This window comes from Moschus berezovskii, chromosome 8 (assembly GCF_049115385.1).
Source record: "Moschus berezovskii isolate FMDL1 chromosome 8, NW_MosBer_1.0, whole genome shotgun sequence".
NCBI classification, from domain to species: domain Eukaryota; kingdom Metazoa; phylum Chordata; class Mammalia; order Artiodactyla; family Moschidae; genus Moschus; species Moschus berezovskii.
Genome location: NC_142467.1, coordinates 26,665,277 through 26,686,960, shown reverse-complemented (window position 1 = coordinate 26,686,960; position 21,684 = coordinate 26,665,277). Strand labels below are relative to the sequence as shown.

The 21,684-nt window shown below is 38.1% G+C and overlaps 1 protein-coding gene across 2 annotated transcripts in view; it reads right to left on the bottom strand.

Moving 5' to 3' along the window:
* EDIL3 (EGF like and discoidin domains 3) overlaps positions 1-21,684 on the bottom strand; it is a 512,079-nt gene that overhangs the window by 371,763 nt on the left and 118,632 nt on the right. For both annotated transcript variants that reach the window (XM_055430480.2, XM_055430481.2), the window contains exon 2: positions 3,032-3,160. In XM_055430480.2, coding sequence (XP_055286455.1) covers positions 3,032-3,160 — 129 coding nt within the window. The remainder of the gene's footprint in view (positions 1-3,031; positions 3,161-21,684) is intronic.

Here is a 21,684-nt window from a genome sequence, read left to right as displayed (position 1 = left end):
AAAATGCAACAGTGGTGACAGTTCAAATCATTTGTCTTTTAAGACAGCACATTAAAATACCTAGAGCTTTGGAGGGCTTTTTTTTTTTTTTTTTGGATTAAACTCTAGTACACTCTATCCTTCTGCATCAGCACTACCCAACAGCAGGGAAACAACAGTAATGGCCCCAAAATGTTCCAGAGAAGTAGTTGATTTTTTTAAATTAAAAAGGCAAGGTGGTTTTTAATGATCTAATGTTCATATATTTTGTACCAATTGCTGCTGTTTAGTTGCTCAGTCGTGTCAGCTCTTTGCAACTCCGTGGGCTGTAGCCCACCAGTCTCCACTGCCCTTTGGATTTTCCAGGCGAGAATACTGCCGTGGGTTGCCATTTCCTTCTCTGAGGGACCTTCACAACCCAGGGACCAAACCCGTGTCTCCTGCATTGGCAGGAGGATTCTTTACCACTGAGCCACAAAGGAAACCAATAATTAGTTTTAAAGTCATGAAAAAAATAAGGTAGGTTGGATATTAAAGATATTCCTATTAACTATTTTTGTTCAATAAATACTTAGTATTCCCTGATTATATGCAAGAGTTAAGAAAGAGGTGGAAGAAATGTGGGGACTTCCCGAATAGCACAGTGGTACAGAATCCACCTGCAATGCAGGAGCTGCAGGAGACACGGGTTCAATCCCTGGGTTGGAAAGATCCCCTGGAATAGGAATGGCAACCCACTTCAGGCTTGTTGCTTGGAAAACTGAATGGACAAAGGGGCGTGACAGGATACAGTCCCCAGGGTTGCAAAGAGTTGAACACAACTTAATGACAGAGTACATACACATACAGAAGAAATATTAGGTGTTTTAGTAACAAAGAATAATGAATCTAAGTAAATTTTAATTATATAAGCATTTGCTTTTTCAAAGTCTCATTGAACTGAGGAATATGGCAGTATGTTTAGTTTCTAAAGTACTCTAGCCTATAGTATCATTCTGATCAAATGACAAATATTGTTTAAAAATATGGCCCAATGTATTCAAGTATTCATTTCAAAATTCTACAAAGATACATATCCATATAGTCAAAGCTCTGGTTGTCCAGTGTCATGTACAGATGTGAGAGTTGGACCATAAAGAAAGGCTGAGAACCGAAGAACTGATGTCTTCAAATTGTGGTGCTGGAGAAGACTCTTGAGAATTCCTTGCAGAGCAAGGAGAGAAAACCAATTAATACCAAAGAAAATCAACCTGGGATATTCATTGGAAGTATTGATGCTGAAACTGAAACTTCAATACTTTGGCCACCTGATGTAAAGAGCTGATTCACTGGGAAAGATCCTGATGCTGGGAAAGGTTGAGGGCAAAAGGAGAAGGTGGTGACAGAGGATGAGACAGTTGGATGGCATCACTGACTCAATGGACATGAGTTTGAGCAAACTGAAAGGCAGGGAAGTTTGGCATGCTGCCGTCAATGGGACTGTAAAGAGCCAGACAGGGTTTAGCAACTGAACAACTGGCTTCTTAATTATTAAAACACATTTGCCTCTTCGATTCCAGATTTGACTTTTATAAAGTAGCAACCAAAACATTATATACTACAGATCTAAGGCACTGCTGATTTGGGGTCAGTGGACTCAAAATATAACACTAAATTTTAATTCTATTCATGTATGTTTGCTAGGAATACTTATGACTCTAATTTTTCTCAGAGATACAGACTTTTGAGAGGAAAGAGTCATCATATTAACCCTGAAACTCACTGCACATATTTGGAGACTTGTCAAAGTAGTTAAAAGTTTTATTTCTATAACACTGCATCAAATCCCCTAAACTAGCAGCAAGTTAATAAAAGCTTTAAAAGAGAATTGTCTTTGAAATGAATCAAATTAGCATAGTATCTGTTAGCAATAACATAATTAACTTTTTCAAATATACTACATTCTTACCAATGTAACATAAAAAATACAAGTGAGATACACTTGTACTTTAAAAAGCAAAGCACACTAAAATGCAATAGGTAGTGGCTAGTTAGTGGTTTTCTTTAATTATTCTTTCATTCATTCAACCAACGGTTATTGGGTTCCTACTGCACATTAACTAAGTCAAATGCATTAGATACAATGATGAGTAACTCACATTGATCCCTTACTATAGACACAATTACTTCTCTTCTTCAAAACTATTTTTAAAATGCGATGAAAACTTCTGAGTTCCAAAGTTTATGCTGGTTGACTGAACTTTAATCCAATACATAATTTAGTTTTCCTATATTGAACAGATACAGTCTACTTTTTTCTTCTTATTATTGACATGAAAAAGACAATTTTTTTCAAACGTAACCATGATATTACTTTTAATCAGAGGAAAAAATATCTATATAAATTTACATAGTGCTAAATTATTTAAAGTACCATTACCTTCTCAATGGGGAGTAATTTTGAAATTATGGAAGTTATCCTGAATCCATAATGATATATGCCAGTGAAGTACTTCATGCATGAAAACATTTTGAAATATGATCACTGACTGATATTTACCAAGCGTGTTTTTGAAACTCTGAAGAACAATCCAGCTGGAATAATTTTTCTTTCATCATATATTTATAGTCTTAGAAAAATAATGATTAAAACAGCTATAAAATATTGATGAATATTTTCAGGCACTAAAATAAGTTCTATTTTATTTACAGTGACTATTTAACTTGACTAAATTGAGTTGGAGATTACTTTCCAGTGAAAATAAAATTTAAATATATATTAATATTAGAAAGATAAGAAATTTATTATATTCAAGCAGTGCATGTAGTGTCTTTAAAGTATAATGTTAATCACCAAGTCATATTTTTAAATTATTTGTGAGCACTACAAATAATAATATAATTTAAATATTAAATAAAAATGTTAAAATTGAGAGACCAACAGAAGATTACACTAATTAGCAACACACAGCAATCTTATACAGAGCACCCATAAAGCACTGATCTCCAAATGTGTCAGTCACTCATGAAAACAGCGATGATAGCTATTGAAATGTTTAAATCTTGCACTTACCAACCTCCACAACACTAGAACAGTTGGGACCTGTGAAGCCATCTGGACATTTGCAGGAAAAGGAACCGTCAGACAATCCTGACAAGCAGATACCTCCATTTTCACAAGGATTGGGATCACAAATATCACCTGAGAAATAAAGAAACAGATATTGACTGTTTTTGCCTTAGGCACTAAACTGTATTATTTCATAAACCCCACTCATCTTCCTTTGGTAAAATCACAATACTTTATATAGATTTACAGATAAGGTAGGCAAGATCTATTTGAAACCATGTGCTTCTAAAAGAAATGGTATGTAACAAGGTTAAAATTAAATTTTTCAATTCAAACATTGCATACTAAATTTCATACTAAAAGCAAGTAACATACTTTGGAGTTCTTTTATTATGTGTAAATGAAAGATTTTCTAATTTGTTAAAGATTAACTAAAATGTCTATAGTTGACTGCTCTACTAATTACTCGTATAAATTATCTATATCCGCACATTTTGCTTGATAACTTTGCAAGTTCTCTCAGTAAAGGGGGTGTTTATTTCTTGATGTCTAGAGTCTGAGCTTATCCATGTGACTTGCTTTGGCCAGTAGGGTGTTAAGAGACTTGAAGTCAGTTGATGTTTGATAAAATATTTGAATAATTCTGCTTCCTTTCTTGGAAGTCTGCCGAGTAAATTCAGCCTAGCCCACTCAAGAGAATTGAGGAAACATGCAAGGAAAGAGAAATAACTTGTGCAGTAACCAAAACCAGAAGCATGTGGCATGGCTTTAATACAGGGAGTGGATGGAATCTGGAAAAGTACTATACGAATGACTACAGGGGGCTAGAAAAATGGGATCTCTGGGCTACATAGAGAGATGCAGTTGGTAAGAAACCTGAGGAAACTTTGGTGAAAGAAAATGTACCTAATAAACTTTTGTATATAGGTAATGATGTTCACAGGCAGAATATAAAAAGTGTCACTTGATTCAATAACTGTATTTGAGAGGTATGATAAGAAAGAGACATGCTAAATAAAGAACTGATGAGTTTGAAAGTAAAGGAATAGGGAGGCATTACAAAACAATAGAAAACAAAACAATTTCTCAACCTTAGATTCTCAAACCAGTGAAAGATCAAATCCGGAGCTTTGTTAGAAAGACATGGCTTCAACATAAATATCAAATGAAGACTGTAGCCACAAGACCTTTGTGAAAACATTTCATGTAACTCAGGCGCAGCCTGAAAGAATCTCTCAGCTAAATAGAAAGAGATTCTAGAAATCTTAAGGATATTATCCCTGAGCAGCCTGACGGATCCAAAGTAGTGCTGATTAGGTATGGAGTGATAAACAGGCTTCAGAGAGTCACGGTGTGGCTTTACAAATAGCATGTGAATCAGATTCAGAAAAGCCCATACAACTTCTAAAGGAGCTTTATAGGTGAAGGTGCCATCTCCTGGAATAAAAGGGAATGAAGCTTTTCAAAATTAAAAAAGGCAGCGGGGCCCCAACTTCCTTACTACTTGGTATTTCGTAGGAACTTTATTCCCCTACAGAAGTTTTCTCATGAATTATTTCATCTCTTTTCCAGAATAATTGCTGTAAACTTTTACAAAAAAGGAAAATGGAGGTTAAGATATTTGTGAACTTTATAAAGCAGATCATTAGCTATATTAACATGATAGACTACATGTAACATGTTGACTAATATAACATGTAACATGACTAATGTAACATGATAGACTAATGTAACATGATATACTACATTAGCACTGGATCAGATATTAGAAAAAGAGTCCTGAAATAAGTTTGTAAATGAATGAAAGAATATGCTTTGGGATTACCATAAAATTTAGCATGGCTGAACGAACCCTTGAGTATTTGATTGGCAATGACTGAGAAAGGATAATTATGTCAGATCAGGGGAGATTAAAAAGTGACATCACCAATTATCAGTTGAGAAGACAACAAATGTTTTTAATATGTATTCTAAAGCTTTAACATGGTCAGATATATTTTAAGAAGGCTATTCTGGCAGCATTATCTATCAAGTGCATTTGAAAGTGGAGGTTGATGACTGGTAAAGATATTTCAATAGATATTTATCTGTCTCTTGATATATCTAGCTAGTGAGTCATTCAACCATCCCTCCATTTGTCCATCCAACTATCTATTCTTTGAGTACCTAATGATAGGCACCAAATGGTAACATAAGAGACATATATAAAGACAGTCCTTATGATCAATAACTACAGATTCCACTCCAAGAGATGAAAAAGATAGTAACAATTACAGCACATGGTAATAAGAAGTATGATTAGTATACATGATCCAAATCATAGGATCACAGGAGACTTCTAAATGGATGCAGTGCTGCTCAGTGGTGCAGAAGAAAAGAAGGTATATGCTTAGCATCCCAGGAAAAGAAAATAACACATATGAAGGAAAAAGAGCACTGCTCATCCCAGGAACTTCAAATAGGTCCCTATAATTAAAGCATAGAAGAGTATGATGAGCAGAAAGAAAGAAAGGTTAGCATGGTCATCTAGATAAAGGCCTTGTATGCTGTATCCCCAATTCTGAAGTTTTCTGTAAGCACTGAAAAATCATACAAGGGCTTTACATATGAGCAAGTATATGATCACATTGGTGTTGTGGAATGATGACTCAGGCACCATTGCATTGAATCAGATGGATGAGTCAAGGTTGATGGCAAAAGGACTAAGAATGAATCTTTTGAGGTAGTCCCATCAAAAGCGACAACTTTCTTAACTCTCTTTAGGGGTAGCTATGGACAAGGAAAGCAATGTAAGCACCATTTAAACCCAATCCAGTTAATAAATGCTAGCTAATAAGATAGGAAATGATAGTCCCCCCAAATTACTACCTCCCCCATTAGAAACAAGGCATTACTGCTGAGATTGTCTAGAAAGTCAATTACTAGTTTAAAAGTGTGATCCTGTCTGCCTTTCTTCAGGGTGAGCAACGAAGCACAGCTTTGTACAGTCAGACTAACAACACTGCCATCTGCTCACTCTGTACACTGCACAAAGATGAGGATTAACACCGAAGCTTTTTTTTGATAAGATGTCAGTCATATTTCTGTGCATTGTGAATACCTCAGAAAGAGGAGTCCTACATTCCCCAGACGAGGATCTGTTGTTGCAGCAATGTCAACAGATCAAGGAACATTGTAGGTGTTTATATTGATTTATTTACATTGACAGGAGTGATCTCCACAGGAGAAAGGCAAGGCATGACCAGTATCCTACAGGTTCACAAGAATACAGGCTATATTTATATATTTATATAAATATATTTTATTTATTTTTATAATAAATATTTTAAAATTATTATATAATAAAATCATATATTTTATATATAATAAAATTATATATAATAAAATATTTATTTATTATATATAATAAATAAAAGTATATATAATAAAAATGTTTATATAATAATTTAAATTATTATTAGTTATATAATAAATATTTTAAAATAAATATTTTATTTATTTATTTATTATGAGAATATTTCTCATTCTGATCCCTATCACTCCTACAGCCAGTTTCCTTTATGTGACCTTACCCAGAGTCACATGAGACCACGATGTCTGGTCCCTTTGGCTAACCCACAATCCCAGAGAGCTTTGTTGTCCTAAGAAACCTTTCTGAGTACTTGTGTTGCCCTTTCTAACTGTTAATACTTAATCTAGTTGATTTTCTACAGGTGTGTCTGCCAGTCACACGATGCTTCTGTGGTCACAATGAGACAGGATGGTCTGTTTAGCTTTCATTCTAGCTCGTAGATGCCAGCTGCTCTTCAGCCGACCTGTTTTCTCTCTTGTACTTCTTGTTCTTTCTGCTTATTACTTATTTCCAAGACGTTAATACTGTAAAACCCATATTTTATTCCCATTATTGACATCTACTCAGTGTCTTTCTGAAACATAGAAAAGAGGTAATGGATTTGACCGAAATGTGCTGATAGAAGAGGACATTGTGACCAAACTGACGTGGGGTTGAGGGAGAGCAAAAATTCTGGATTGATTTCCAGAGCTCCTGCCTGTATGACTGTAAGGCCATCTTTCATAAGGAAATGTAATGGATTCAATGTTAAAGGAATTATTGTGTTTAAGAAGTCTGCAGAGTATCAAAAGTGAAAATGTCCTATAAAGGTACTGAATGATCAGATATGGAATCGGAGAGCATTTGATAAAACATGGATTGTTAAGTACGGATGTGAATGCTATCATCCAGTAAGAGTCATTAAAGGGAGGGGAGGGGAGCAGGGCAAAGGGGAAAGGAGAGGGAAGAAGTCCTTGGGCAGACTAACAAATAAACGAGAATAAAGAGGGAAGATCTTCAAGAGAGAAAGAGGAGAAAGAGGAGAAAAACAGTGATAGGCCTCTTCCACAACAGTATGTATATCCAGTTTCTTCACTTAGGGTCTAATACGTTGAGGACTGCCTGAGATTAATTAAAGGCCCCCACATGGAGCTGTGATAGATGTATAATGTCAGCAAAAAAAAAAAAAACAACCAAAGTTTAGATGGGCACAACAGAATCCAAACACAATTAGGTTGATTAGCTGCTGCTGCTGCTTTTAAAAGTCGCTTCATTCGTGTCCAACTCTGTGCGACCCCATAGACGACAGCTCACTAGTCTCCCCCGCCCCTGGGATTCTCGAGGCAAGAACACTGGAGTGGGTTGCCATCTCCTTCTCCAATGCATGAAAGTGAAAAGTGAAAGTGAAGTCGCTCAGTTGTGTCCGACTCTTCGCGACCCCATGGACTGCAGCCCACCAGGCTCCTCCACCCATGGGATTTTCCAGGCAAGAGTACTGGAGTGGGGTGCCATTGCCTTCTAGGGTGATTAGAGGCTGTGCTACATATTTGTTTTCCCACACCTAATTATTAGTAGCACCCCTGTGTCAGTTGGATTCTCCATGAAGACAAAGAGTATAGCAAGTTTATTAAGAAGTAACACCCAAAGAAAAAATGAGGAAGAAGTGGAAAAGGGCTGGGAAATCTTTCATCTTGTGATGCAGATCTGACACCTGTGAAAAGAAATGGGTGGTGGTGGGGAGCAGGGAGGTCACTTAAGGAAAACCGAGCCTAGGAGTCTCAGTCTATAATGCAGAATTGACAAAGTCTTAGCTAATCTACCTGTGAGCTCCAGAGCAAAGATTACACTTTAGAGGAATCCCCCAAAGACAGAAATGACCAGACACTTGCTCAGTTTTCGGCAGGAGGAGGCCCAGGCAGAGTAAGGCTCTAAGGCTCTAATGGGATCATTAAGGAAGTGCTACCAAAGAAAGCCGGTGGAAGCTAAGTGCGTCCTTTGCAGCCAAAGAGCTTGTGCTTTCTTGGAAGGATATTGGAGCCGTGTACCTCCATGGGTACCATGGTCCTCTTTCACCCTCAAGGCTATCGTGGTTTGGATAAGTTACAGAGTTACTTTGGTCAAAACCATCGTATCTTAGCTTGCTTTCTTTTCTCTACACCCACTATCTCAGTAGGCTGATATGTTAAACAGAAACAAACCCTTTCTGGCTAAAATTTCAAGTCTAATTCAAATGTACTTCAGGGATTTCTGATTCTCTGTCATTTCAATTAATCTGAAGAAGCATCAGCTTAAGAATCCTGATTAAAATGCAACTGACTTCTGAATTTCAAGTCAGTGCTTTGTTGTTTCTTTGCTTCCCAGTGGATGCGTTGGTAGACTCTTTGAAAACTAAGATAGCAACTGGTACAAGAAGACAGGCTCAGGAACGGAAAACGGGACAATGCACACTTCCATGTTTCTTTATTTCACTGTCAGCAGATTCCTAAAATATCCCTCTGCAGATTGTAATCTGTGTGCAGTGTTATACCTTGATGCTTCTTGGCTGGCTGGCCTCACCTGCTTTAGATTAGGACAGATGTGTTTAATTTGCATCTAACTATGTTTTATGATTCCATCTGCAGTTTATGGCAGACTCAGGCAAATTAAGCTGATGCCGATTTGCCTTTTGGCAATCGAATACAGCAATTATTTTTCCCTGGGGCAAGAAATCATTGCAGGCTAAATTTAACTTCCCATTTGCCTGCTCTCTCCCCCAACTCTGCAGAGTTCTGTTTGGAGTGGAACCATCCTATCTATGCTCAGTGTCCTCATCATTCTTCTCACTGACCCACCACCTGTTGCCAGTCACCTCCTGTTCAAAATGATTTAGGGACTGTCTTATTTCACTTTATTATCAATTGCCTGATCTTTTAGCCAAAATCACAAAGTGTGTATGAATCTATAAAATCCAGCACTGCAGAAGACAGTGCATAAAAGAAAAAAAAAACACTAAAATTTGTACCATTATGATTGTGGTTGTGTTTTTCTGTGAGCTCAGAATACAGCCATGCAACTCGTGAGGTAGGGAAAAGGAGAAAATTCTATGTTGGCACTAATCTGGGAATTGGGTGGATAGAACAGCTAATTTGCCTTATTGATATGTAACTATCTGATGGTTTATGCACTGAGTTTTCTTTACATATTACTGCTTATCTCCAGTTTACAAATCAGAGAACCCCCGACTCACTTATCATGTATTGATACTCCAGGAACCAAACATTAGACACGGAATATTGCCTAGATGAAGACACATATGAATCCTGCATTCCTGAAATTCATAGTATAGTGGAGGGGATGCACATGAAAAACTGACAAATAAGTAAGGTATTGTCCACTGTAACAAAAACCATGTTGGGCTGGAGGAAAGGTACGAGGAGAACAAACTGATAAGAATGGCAGTAAATACAACTAGTTACTTAAGATACCCAGTCAAGAAAGGCTTCTTTAAAGAGGTGCCACTTGAGCTGAAGCTGAACACTAGCCAGTCATGTTAAAACCTAAGAAAGAGTCTTCTAAGCAGAGGGAATAGCAAGTGTGTGGCCTGAGTGATAGGCAAGAGAGTGATGAATTCAAGCAATACGAAGGAAGCCAAAGTGTCCAGAATTCAGTGATAAAGTGTCACTAAATGTTTTTTGTCAGCACCAGAGTTTTAGTAGGAACCAAGTTATAACTAAAGCCTCACATTTGATTCTCTGTCCTTATGATAATCAAGGACATTTCTTCTAAGCCTACTCTTACCATATTAGCAAACATCTACTGAAAATATATTATTGTATTTCTATTTTTTAGATATTAATGTAGTTACGCAGTACTGTATTAACATAGTGTTGTAAATATATGAATAATTTATTTGGATGAATGCATGCATCTCCATTTCCTCTGTTCCTTTAGCAGTCCAAGAAGCCACCTACAATGTATCTGTACCTTCATCCCTGCCCTCTCATTTCTAATAGAAAATCTGTATACAGATACAAAATTAAAAACAAAAAAGTAGTAACATATCTCTAAAGCATATAGCTACACTAACACAAAATATTAATTTCTTCAACATCTCTGCAAACTAAATGTAAAAATTGTCACAGTACATATTTATATGTGGTTAAGTAAATGGAGACTATGTCTTGTTTTACTTTGGATCTTTTTTAATGGAATTATAATTGACAAATACTATCATATAGTTTCACGTGAACAACCAACATAGTGATTTAGTATTTTCATACACTACAAAATGACCATGACAAGTCTAGTCACCACATGTCACTGCACAGAGCTATTATAATATTACTGACTATATTCCCAATACTGGAATATTACTTCCCTGTGACTGCTTTATTTTATAGCTAGAAGTTTGCACCTCTTAATCCCCTTCACACATTTCCCCCATCTTCCAACCCTCTCCCCTCCGGCAACCACCAGTTGCTTCTCTGTATCTGAGTCTGTTTCCGTTTTGTTTATTCACTTGTTTTTGTTTCTTTGGCTGTACTATGGGACTTGTGGGATGTTAGTCCCCTGAGCAGGGATCGAACCCCAACCTTAGCAGTGACAGCTCAGAGTCCTAATCACTAGACCACCAAGGAATTCCCCTTGTTCATTTGTTCCATTCTTTAGATCTATGTTTTAGTGAAATCATATTATATTTGTATATCTCTGTCTGACTTATTTCACTCAGCTTAACACCCTCTAGGTCCAAGTTTACATGATCAAGTTAACTATGACAAAGGAGGCAAGGATATTCATTGGGGGAAAGACAGTCTCTTCAATAAACAGTGTTGGGAAAACTGGACAGCTACATAGAAAAGAATGAAATGACTACTTCCTTACACTATACATAAAAAATACATTTAAAATGGATTAAAGATTTAAATGCAAGACCTGGAACTAAAAAACTCCAAGAATAAAATAGGCTCTAGGCCCTTTGACACCATTCTTAGCACCATTTTAAGGGTTATGTCTCCTCAGGCAAGGGCAACAAAAGCACAAATAAACAAATGGGACTACATCCATGTAAAAAGCTTCTGCACAGGGAAACCAACAACAAAATGAAAAGGCCAACCTACTGAATGGGAGAAGATATTTACAAATGATATATCTGATAAGGAGTTGATATCTTAAATAAATAAAGAACTCATACAACTTAATATCAAAAACAAACAACCTGATTAAAAAACAGACAGGGACCTGAGTAGACATTTTCTGAAAAAAAAAAGACATGCAGAAGGCCAACAGGCACTTGAAAAGATGCTCAACATCCCTAATCACCTGAGAAATGCACATCAGAACCACAGTGAGATACAAGAGAACATTTAAATTCATGTTCCACAACCAGGACAACCTCATCTTCCATTCATTGCTCTCCATTGAACGTGGCAGCTATACTATCACTTCACTGAAAACTGAAAGAAAACAAAAGCTTTGTCTTCCGTTGCACAAGTTAGAATTTGAACCAACCTGTAAACAGAGTACTTGGCAAAATGAGCCACTTCTCATACACAAGTGAGCAATAACTCTAGTTAAAATGAGATAAAGTTCAGGAGAATTTGCATAGTCAACCTGGTAAAACTCACAAATGTGAGCACCCTTATGCCTTACTGCCAGTGAAATTGTACAGAACAAAATAAATGTCACTTTTGAATCAACAGTAGGACTGAATTTACTTTGGTGCCTTTTGAGAGACCATTTATGCTGAATACTGCAATTTTATTTGTTGCACGCTCTACTGAACTTGATGCATAGACTTTTATTTTAAAGTCTTTCTTCACAAGCTAAAGCTTAAAAATGTGGACAGTTTAAAAACAAAACAAAACAAAACACAGTTCAAAAGGTTTGATGTGATTGCTAGCTTCATTTGTGCTTTAAAAACAAATTTTAGTTGATGTTTCAGACCATCCTGCAATTTGTAAGAGAAAGAAATAAGATTTAAAAAAATAAGAATATTCGTGTTGAAAGGATCTGTCATTTCACTGGAAAAATCATGTGACGCACTTGTAATGAAAGAAAAATTAACACCTTGATGTCCACAGGACTCCCAAATGACCACATGTAGCTACGGAAGACACAAATCTAATGAAAGAATAAGGAAACTTTGTAGACTCACTCAGGGCTACACTAAAGCTAATTTAAAGCAGGATGTTTCTTAGTTGTTTTTGTTGTTTAGTCTCTAAGTCCTGTCTGACACTGCACCCCCCTGGACTCCTGGCGTAGGCCCCCAGGTTCCTCTGTCCATGGGATTTCCTGGGCAAGAATAATGGAGTGGATTGTCATTTCTTTCTCCAGGGGATCTTCCCAACCCAAGGATTGAACCCAGGTCTCCTGCATTGCAGGCAGATTCTTTACTGCTGAACCAATAGGGAAGTCCTTCTTAGCTGTTAGCCAGTGGTTTATCCCACTATTTTTAAAGATAGTTTTTCTTCTTAGATAACTTTTTAAATGTGAGGGAAATATAGTATTGAAGAGTTAGAAGGAAATCAGCAATGATTTTGAGTGTTGACTATTTGAATTTTACATCCTTTACCACACAGCTTCAATCAAGGCTAATTGCATAAAAATATAAAAATATTTTGGGCTCTACATTTTGAAAAAGGCTTTTGGCATATTTTGTATTTTAAAACACTCTAGAGAGTCCCTTAAAATAACAAAATCTAGAGTTTTTAGAATTGAAAGGGACATTAGAGATGATCTAACCCAGTGGTTCTCAAACTTTGCTGAATATTAGAATCACAGGGGAGTTTTTAAAATTCCTGATGCCCAGTCCAATTAAGTCAGAATCACTGGGGTTGGAAAACAGACTTCTGCATTTCTTAAAGCTCATCCAAACTTTTCAACTTATTAAAGAAGGAACACAAATAAGAGAATGTGAGGGAGGAAAGAAAGGAGGAAGGAAGAAAGTCTGCATTTTCCTGTTTTCAACTGAGAGGAAGGCAAAAGAGGAAAGAATTTATTAGACTAGCTTTCTTGGTAGTTCAGAATGAGTTATGAAAAAAAAAATACCTGCAGGAAGTCAGAATCAGCAAATTGAAAATAAAGGCACACGGCCTGTTAGGGAGAGCAGAACAGATACCACTTACTACTAACATATATTGAATTTCCATATTATAATTAGCTGGAACTTTATAAATCACCAGCTAATTCAACCATATCATGGAATTCCCAAGTATTTTTTGACTATATTATTTCTACCTGTGAAGACTATTCATCAAGTTAATATTAACTGAAGCCCATTTACATGACATTAAGTGATAACTGCTGCACATATTATGGGGCCCCTGATAGACAATCACCTGTTCTTTATAAAGTCTAACAAAAGACATAGATAAGTTGACAGGTAGTTACCACAGCATGTTAGGTCTATGAGAAGGGAAACTCCTGGTGCCAAAGGATCATGAAAGAGCATGTGAGTGCTCTGCCCCGTGAGTTAGGAAGCTCTCCCAGGGCAAGTGATCTTCAATTCAAAACAAAAAGATTGATGGAAAACAGCCAGGCAAAGGGATGGGCCCAGAGATCCCCTGCAGAGGGGAACACGTGTGCAAATGCAGGGAGCGGAGCCAGAGCCCTGCTTAAGAAACAGGATGAAACTTATTTTAGCTAGACAGAAGAGAGGGAACAGAAATACAGAGGCAAAACTAAGAATAGGCGTTGCCCAGGGTGTGCAGTGTGTTTAAGACACTCCTAAGGAGTCTGAGCATTCTTCGACATTGCCTTTCTTTGGATTTGGGATGAAGACTGACCTTTTCCAGTTCTGTGGCCACTGCTTAGTTTCCCAAATTTGCTGCCATATTGAGTGCAACACTTTCACAGCATCATCTTTCAGGGTTTGAAATAGCTCAGCTGGAAGTCCACTACCTCCACTAGCTTTGTTCGTCGTGATGCTCTCTAAGGCCCACTTGACTTCACATTCCAAGATGTCTGGTTCCAGGTGAGTGATCACCCCACTGTGATCATCTTGGTTGTGAAGATCGTTTTGTACAGTCCTTCTGTGTATTCTTGCCACCTCTTCTTAATATCTTCTGCTTCTGTTAGGTCCACACCATTTCTGTCCTTTATCGAGCCCATCTTTGCATGAAATGTTCCCTTGGTATCTCTAATTTTCTTGAAGAGATCTCTTGGCTTTTCCTCTTCTGTTGTTTTCTTCTATTTCTTTGCATTGATTGCTGAGGAAGGTTTTCTTATCTCTCCTTGTTATTCTTTGGAACTCTGCATTCAGATGCTTATATCTTTCCTTTTCTCCTTTGCTTTTTGCTTCTCTTCTTTTCACAGCTATTTGTAAGGCCTCCTCAAACAGCCACTTTGCTTTTTTGCATTTCTTTTCCATGGGGATGGTCTTGGTCCCTGTCTCCTGTACAATGTTATGAACCTCCATCCAGAGTTCATCAGGCACTCTGTCTATCAGATCTAGTCCCTTAAATCTATTTCTCATTTCCACTGTATAATCATAAGGGATTTGATTTAGGTCATGTCTGAATGGTCTAGTGGTTTTCCCTGCTTTCTTCAATTTAAGTCTGAATTTGGCAATAAGGAGTTCGTGATCTGAGCCACAGTCAGCTCCTGGTCTTGTTTTTGCTAACTGTATAGAGCTTCATCTTTGACTGCAAAGAATATAATCAATCTGATTTTGGTGTTGACCATCTGGTGATGTCCATGTGTAGAGTCTTCTCTTGTGTTGTTGGAAGAGGGTGTTTGCTATGACCAGTGCGTTCTCTTGGCAAAACTCTATTAGCCTTTGCCCTGCTTCATTCCATGCTCCAAGGCCAAATTTGCCTGTTACTCCAGGTGTTTCTTGACTTCCTACTTTTGCATTCCAGTCCCCTATAATGAAAAGGACATCTTTTTTGGGTGTTAGTTCTAAAAGGTATTGTAGCTTTTCATAGAACCGTTCAACTTCGGCTTCTTCAGTGTTACTGGTTGGGGCATAGGCTTGGATTACTGTAATACTGAATGGTTTGCCTTGGAAACGAACAGAAATCATTCTGTCATTTTTAAGATTGCATCCAAGTACTGCATTTCGGACTCTTTTGTTGACCATGATGGCTACTCCATTTCTTCTAAGGGATTCCTACCCACAGTAGTAGATATAATGGTCATCTGAGTTAAATTCACCCATTCCAATCCATTTTAGTTCACTGATTCCTAGAATGTCTATGGAAGGATTGGGGGTGGGAAGAGAAGGGGGTGACAGAGAATGAGATGGCTGGATGGCATCACCAACTCGATGGACATGAGTTTAAGTGAACTCCGGGAGTTGGTGATGGACAGGGAGGCCTGGCGTGCTGTGATTCATGGGGTCGCGGAGAGTCGGACATGACTGAGCGACTGAACTGAACTGAACTAAAGGAGTCTGAGATTTCCCTGGTGGCTCAGACAGTAAAGCATCTGCCTACAATGCAGGAAATCCAGGTTCAATCCCTGGGTCATAAAGATCTGGAGAAGAAAATGGCAACCCACTCCAGTATTCTCGCCTGGAAAATCCCATGGACAGAGGAACATGGTCGGCTACAATCCACGGGGTCACAAAGAGTCAGACACAACTGAGCGACTTCACTTTCTTAAGGAGTCTGGGCATTCCTGAGTATAAAGGACAGCCATTTAGGGGTCTAATCAGACGGGTGACATGATAATTCACCCTGAAAGTAATGTGGAGAATGGTAAAGAGGTTTACCTTTATAAGAGGTAAAGTCTAAGGGTGACAGACCAGTGAGGAAGTGGCAAATTTTAGTCTGGCACAGGGACTGCTGACTTGCTTTGGAGTACTAATGGAGAAAAGTGGATCCCAAAAGACATATGGAGAGTGGAAATTCATAGAGCCAATGGGATGGCTGAAAAGAAAAGAACTAAGGATGAAACTCATATATTAAAATTTAACAAAAAAAACTCTGCCTTTCATTTTGATAGAAAACATGGTCTAAGGAGCAAGTTTGGTGATAGTGATGAAGGAGATTGAAGATTTCTATTTTGGAAATGCTTGGACAAAAATGTGTATAGATATACACCTGGAGATATTTAGTGAGAAGATAATTTTATGGATTTGAACCTGTAGAGAAAGATTCAGTTTAGAGACCGAGAAATCAGCATAAAATCAATCTTTTAAATCATGGAAATAAAAACACAAATTCTCAGAGGTGTTTCTGGAAACATGATCCAGAAGTAGACACATGTTTCTACCTTGTAATGGAGAAGGAAATGGCAACCTGCTCCAGTGTTCTTGCCTGGAGAATCCCCATGGACAGAGGAGCCTGGTGGGCTACAATCCATGGGGTCACAAAGAGCTGGACATGACTGAGTGACTAAGCACGGCACACCTTGTAAACTCTCTTAAGTTTGGAATCATTTCAACTTATTCACCAAATTCTCCCCATGGCAAAGATTGGTGTCTGATCATTTTATTCAAACAAAATTGTGTGGGAGAGAGTTGGAAAGGTATTTAAAATGGCAGAAACCTGATAAGTGTTTTGACATTGATGGGAAGCAGCTATCAGAACAGAAGAAGTTAAAGGGACCATAGAGAAGGAAACGTTCAGAAGGGTTTGAAAATCACTCAGTTGTGTCTGACTCTTTGTGACCCCATGGACTACACAGTCCATGGAATTCTCCAGGTCAGAATACTGGAGTGGGTAGCCTTTCCCTTCTCCAGCAGATCTTCCTGAACCAGGAATGGAAATAGGGTCTCCTGCATTGCAGGTGGATTCTTTACCAACTGAGCTATGAGGGAACACTGTGAAGGATGGCCTTCAGACATATATGGAAGGAATCACCTTTGGCACGAGGAGGGATCTGCTATAATACAACCTGGATGTCTATATGTTTACAAATGCTTTAGACAAATTGAGGGAGTTTTCTGGTTTCTTCTCTGTGTAGCAGGGCTGCTGAAAATATGATGGGATCATAGGCTTGAGAGGAGTAGAACGTAAGTAGTATGTACTTGCAGTAAATAGAAGGTTGCTGCCTGGAAAACATAGAAAAAAGCCTGAGGGAAAGAAGTAGGGCCCAGGTGGGCTTGGAGTCAAGAACTGACAGCAGCAACACACACCCAACCTTGTTATCTGGTTAGAGGACAATAGCCAGTGCTCAGGCAGGAAGAAGACCCTGACCCAGGTTTGTTGTGTTACCAGATAGGTATGATGGAGGTCAACAAAAGAGTGACACCTGACTGCTTTGGATTTCTTAATGCATAAATAAGAGAGCTTATTGTGTGTTATGCTCTAAGATTATATATTTTTCTAATTATGAAAAAATTCTAAACCCAGTGAGTTGTTCTTTCGGAGACTATCATAGTTCTTCAGTTGACAGCAAAGGACAAACTAAAAGATAGAATTTGGCTGCTGTATATAAATAATGCAGTACATCATGCTGATAACACTTAGTCCATCAATCCTTGTCAAGAACGCAAACTCACACTGACTTTACAAAAACAATCAGCTGCTACAAAGAAGATGAAATCCAGTGCCATATGCAATGGTGGAAGATTCACATTGCCTTCTTTTTTAGACCTTAGGCTGTGAATTATTTCATTTCTAAATGTAAAGCTGCACAGCCACAATAGAAATATAATCTCCAAGGAAAATGAGCAGAAAAACAAATTGGCTATATTGATCACTTATTAAGCATAGTGACTCAAGAAACAACAGGACATTTTATCAATAATCACATAACCTGTTTAATTATGTTTTTCAGGTAGAAAGGGTATATAATGCTAAAATTAGAGAAAAAGTTTTGCAAAGTCTAATTTTGTGTTTTATTTAAGCCAAGTTAAGCCACTTGCTCAGTCGTGTCTGACTTTTTGCGACCCCATGGATTTCAGCCCACCAGGCTCCTCCATCCATGGGATTCTTCAGGCAAGAATACTGGAGTGGGTTGCCATTTCCTTCTCCAGGGGATCTTCCTGACCCAGGGATTGAACCCAGGTCTCCCGCACTGCAGACAGACACTTTAACCTCTGAGCCACCAGGGAAGCTCTTCTTTTTAAAAGTCATAATTTAAGACAGCAGTAAAATGACAGTTTCAAACTCCAGCATGCAAAAGTTGAAGCAATATATTTCACTGTTTTAAGGGCAGCCCCGACTATTTACTGCTAGAACGTTTAAAGTAGTCAATCATTTCATTAAATAACATGTTTATAAACTGTGCCACTGAACCTGACTATATATGTTCCTCCATTTGGTGCATGGAGGAAAGAAATCATAAAAATTAAAACTAGTTCTTTTTCAGCAAAAAATAAGCAATAGAGATACATATCTAATTTACAGAATGTAAGTCATATTTTACAAATCTGATTTAGATCTAGATTAAATTTTATAAAAAGTGAATGATTTCATATTTATATTTTACAATAATATTTTCACATGAAAGCGACACTTTATAGAATAGCTGCCAAATGCTCTAATTTCAGGTAATCTTTAACATTTCAGAATTTATATCGTTTATCCAAAGATAAAACAATCTTAGAAGAAACATAAATTATTTTGATAGGCCACTCTGTAGATAGCTTCCTTATAAACAAATTGATATATTTACTTGCTTGCTTAAATTTTCATATATCCTTTGATTCTATCATTACATAATTCAGCCAATGTTAGAACATTTCATTATTGTATAGTAATATTAGTTAATATTTTTGTGAGTATGTACCAAACACTATACTAAGTGCTTTATGAGTATTATATCACTTAATCTTCATAATATGCCTATGATAAACTTTGCTGATATTGTTAATAAGCCTCATTTTATTTATGAAAAACTGAAATATAATGAAGTTCCAGAATGTAAAGGCATAGAATAACAAGGGCAAAATAAAATTCACATGTAGTCAGCATGGCTTCAGGAATAAGAATCTATGCATTTTGGAATGATTTCCCTTGCCCCTGTTTTCCTTCACCGTTCTATTTGCTGCTTCAAGTTCTTTATTTTTTAAAAGTTCTTTTCATTCTCTGACTAGAGGTCAATTATTTAGTATTATTATGTGTTGTCTACCTTCTCACCTTTGGATAATTTCAGCCTCTTGGAAAATTAAGTGGATGAGCAACATATGAATCATTGTTTGAGGCAATGATAGCAAGTACTAAATAATACCTGTTTCACAGTAGGATATATACACATACATACAAATATATGCATATATATGGGGAAAGAGTATCATATTCATATTTGAATGAACTTGTACATAAGTTCTCAGAGAAGGCAATGGCAAGCCACTCCAGTACTCTTGCCTGGAAAATCCCATGGATGGAGGAGCCTGGTAGGCTGCAGTCCGTGGGGTCGCTAAGGGTCAGACACGACTGAGCGACTTTACTTTCACTTTTCACTTTCACACATTGGAAAAGGAAATGGCAACCCACTCCAGTGTTCTTGCCTGGAGAATCCCAGGGACGGGGGAGCCTGGTGGGCTTCCGTCTATGGGGTCATACAGAGTTGGACACGACTGAAGTGACTTAGCAGCAGCAGTAGCAGTACATAAGTTCTATTAGCACAAGAAATACAATGATGACAATTATTTGAAAATGCTTGCAATAGAAATAAAGCTTTTAGAAAACTGAGGTAGCATATCTCACCAGCAATTTGGCTAGAAAGAGGTAAAATCCAGGTAACATTTCACACACTAATATTACTGCCATTCTGTTGCTGCAATCTTTATTGTATACAAACATGAACATAAAGGTTTTTTTTCCTTAGACTTTAAGTTAATAATAACAACATCTTCATTTTACTGATCACTTACTATGATACAAGCACCTTAATTTTTAGAAAAAAATAAAAACAATTGCCTATATGCAGATCATGTGAGTTCTGGCAACATAATTAAATCAAGAACCTGAACTATCAATTACGACTTTTGAGCATATGTTAAAATTCAACATTTTTCCTAATTCTAAAAACAGTATATGTTCTAGGGGCAAAAGAAGGATCAGTTCAATTCCTGAGTCATTCAAAAATATTTCATCAGGTCCCTGTTATATTCAGGGCTTCCCTGGTGGCTCAGCTGGTAAAGAATCTGCCTGCAATGCGGGAGACCTGGGTTTGATTCCTGGGTTGGGACGATCCCCGGGAGAAGGGAACAGCTACCTATTCCAACATTCTGGCCTGGAAAATTCCATGGGCTGCACAGTTATGAGGTTGCAAAGAGTCAGATACGACTGAGCGACTTTCACTTCACTATTATATTCAAAGCAGAGGGCTGCTGCTGCTGCTGCTGCTAAGTCACTTCAGTCGTGTCCGACTCTGTGCAACCCCATAGACGGCAGCCCACCAGGCTCCCCATCCCTGGGATTCTCCAAGCAAGAACACTGGAGTGGGCTGCCATTTCCTTCTAATTAGTATGAATTAAACTACAAACTTATGACACAGTCCTGCGCTGTGCTTAGTTGCCGACTCTTTGTGACCCCATGGACTGTAGCCTGCCAGTCTCCTCTGTCCATGGGATTCTCCAAGCAAGAATATCGGAGTGGGTTGCCATGCCCTCTTCCAGGGTATCTTCCCAATCCAGGGATTGAACCCAGGTCTGCATCACAGGCAATATCCTTACCGTCTGAACCACCAGGGAAGCCCATGACACAGTCCTCAGTTCAGTTCAGTTCAGTCGCTCAGTCGTGTCCGACTCTCTGCGACCCCATGAATCACAGCACTCCAGGCCTCCCTGTCCATCACCAACTCCTGGAGTTCACTCAAACTCATGTCCACCAAGCTGGTGATGCCATCCAGCCATCTCATTCTTTGTTGTCCCCTTCTCCTCCTGCCCCCAATCCCTCCCAGCATCAGAGTCTTTTCCAGTGAGTCAACTCATCGCATGAGGAGGCCAAAGTATTGGAGTTTCAGCTTTAGCATCAGTCCTTCCAATGAACACCCAGGATTGATCTCCTTTTAATGCTACTGCTAAGTCACTTCAGTTGTGTCTGACTCTGTGCGACCCCATAGACGGAAGCCCACCAGGCTCCCCCGTCCCTGGGATTCTCCAGGCAAGAACACTGGAGTGGGTTGCCATTTCCTTCTCCAATGTGTGAAAGTGAAAAGTGAAAGTGAAGTCGCTCAGTCGTGTCTGACCCTTAGCGACCCCACGGACTACAGCCAACCAGGCTCCTCCATCCGTGGGATTTTCTAGGCAATAGTACTGGAGTGGCTTGCCATTGCCTCCTCCGTCCTTTAGAATGGACCTGGTCTTATCTAATTTATTAATCAAATTTTATCTAGACAACTTAAAATTCACCTTTTCTGGATCTTCCTAAAAGAAGAGAAATAGACAAAATTGGCTGTTTGAAAGCATCACATTATTAACATGAAATTTGACACGAAATTAGAATGTTCC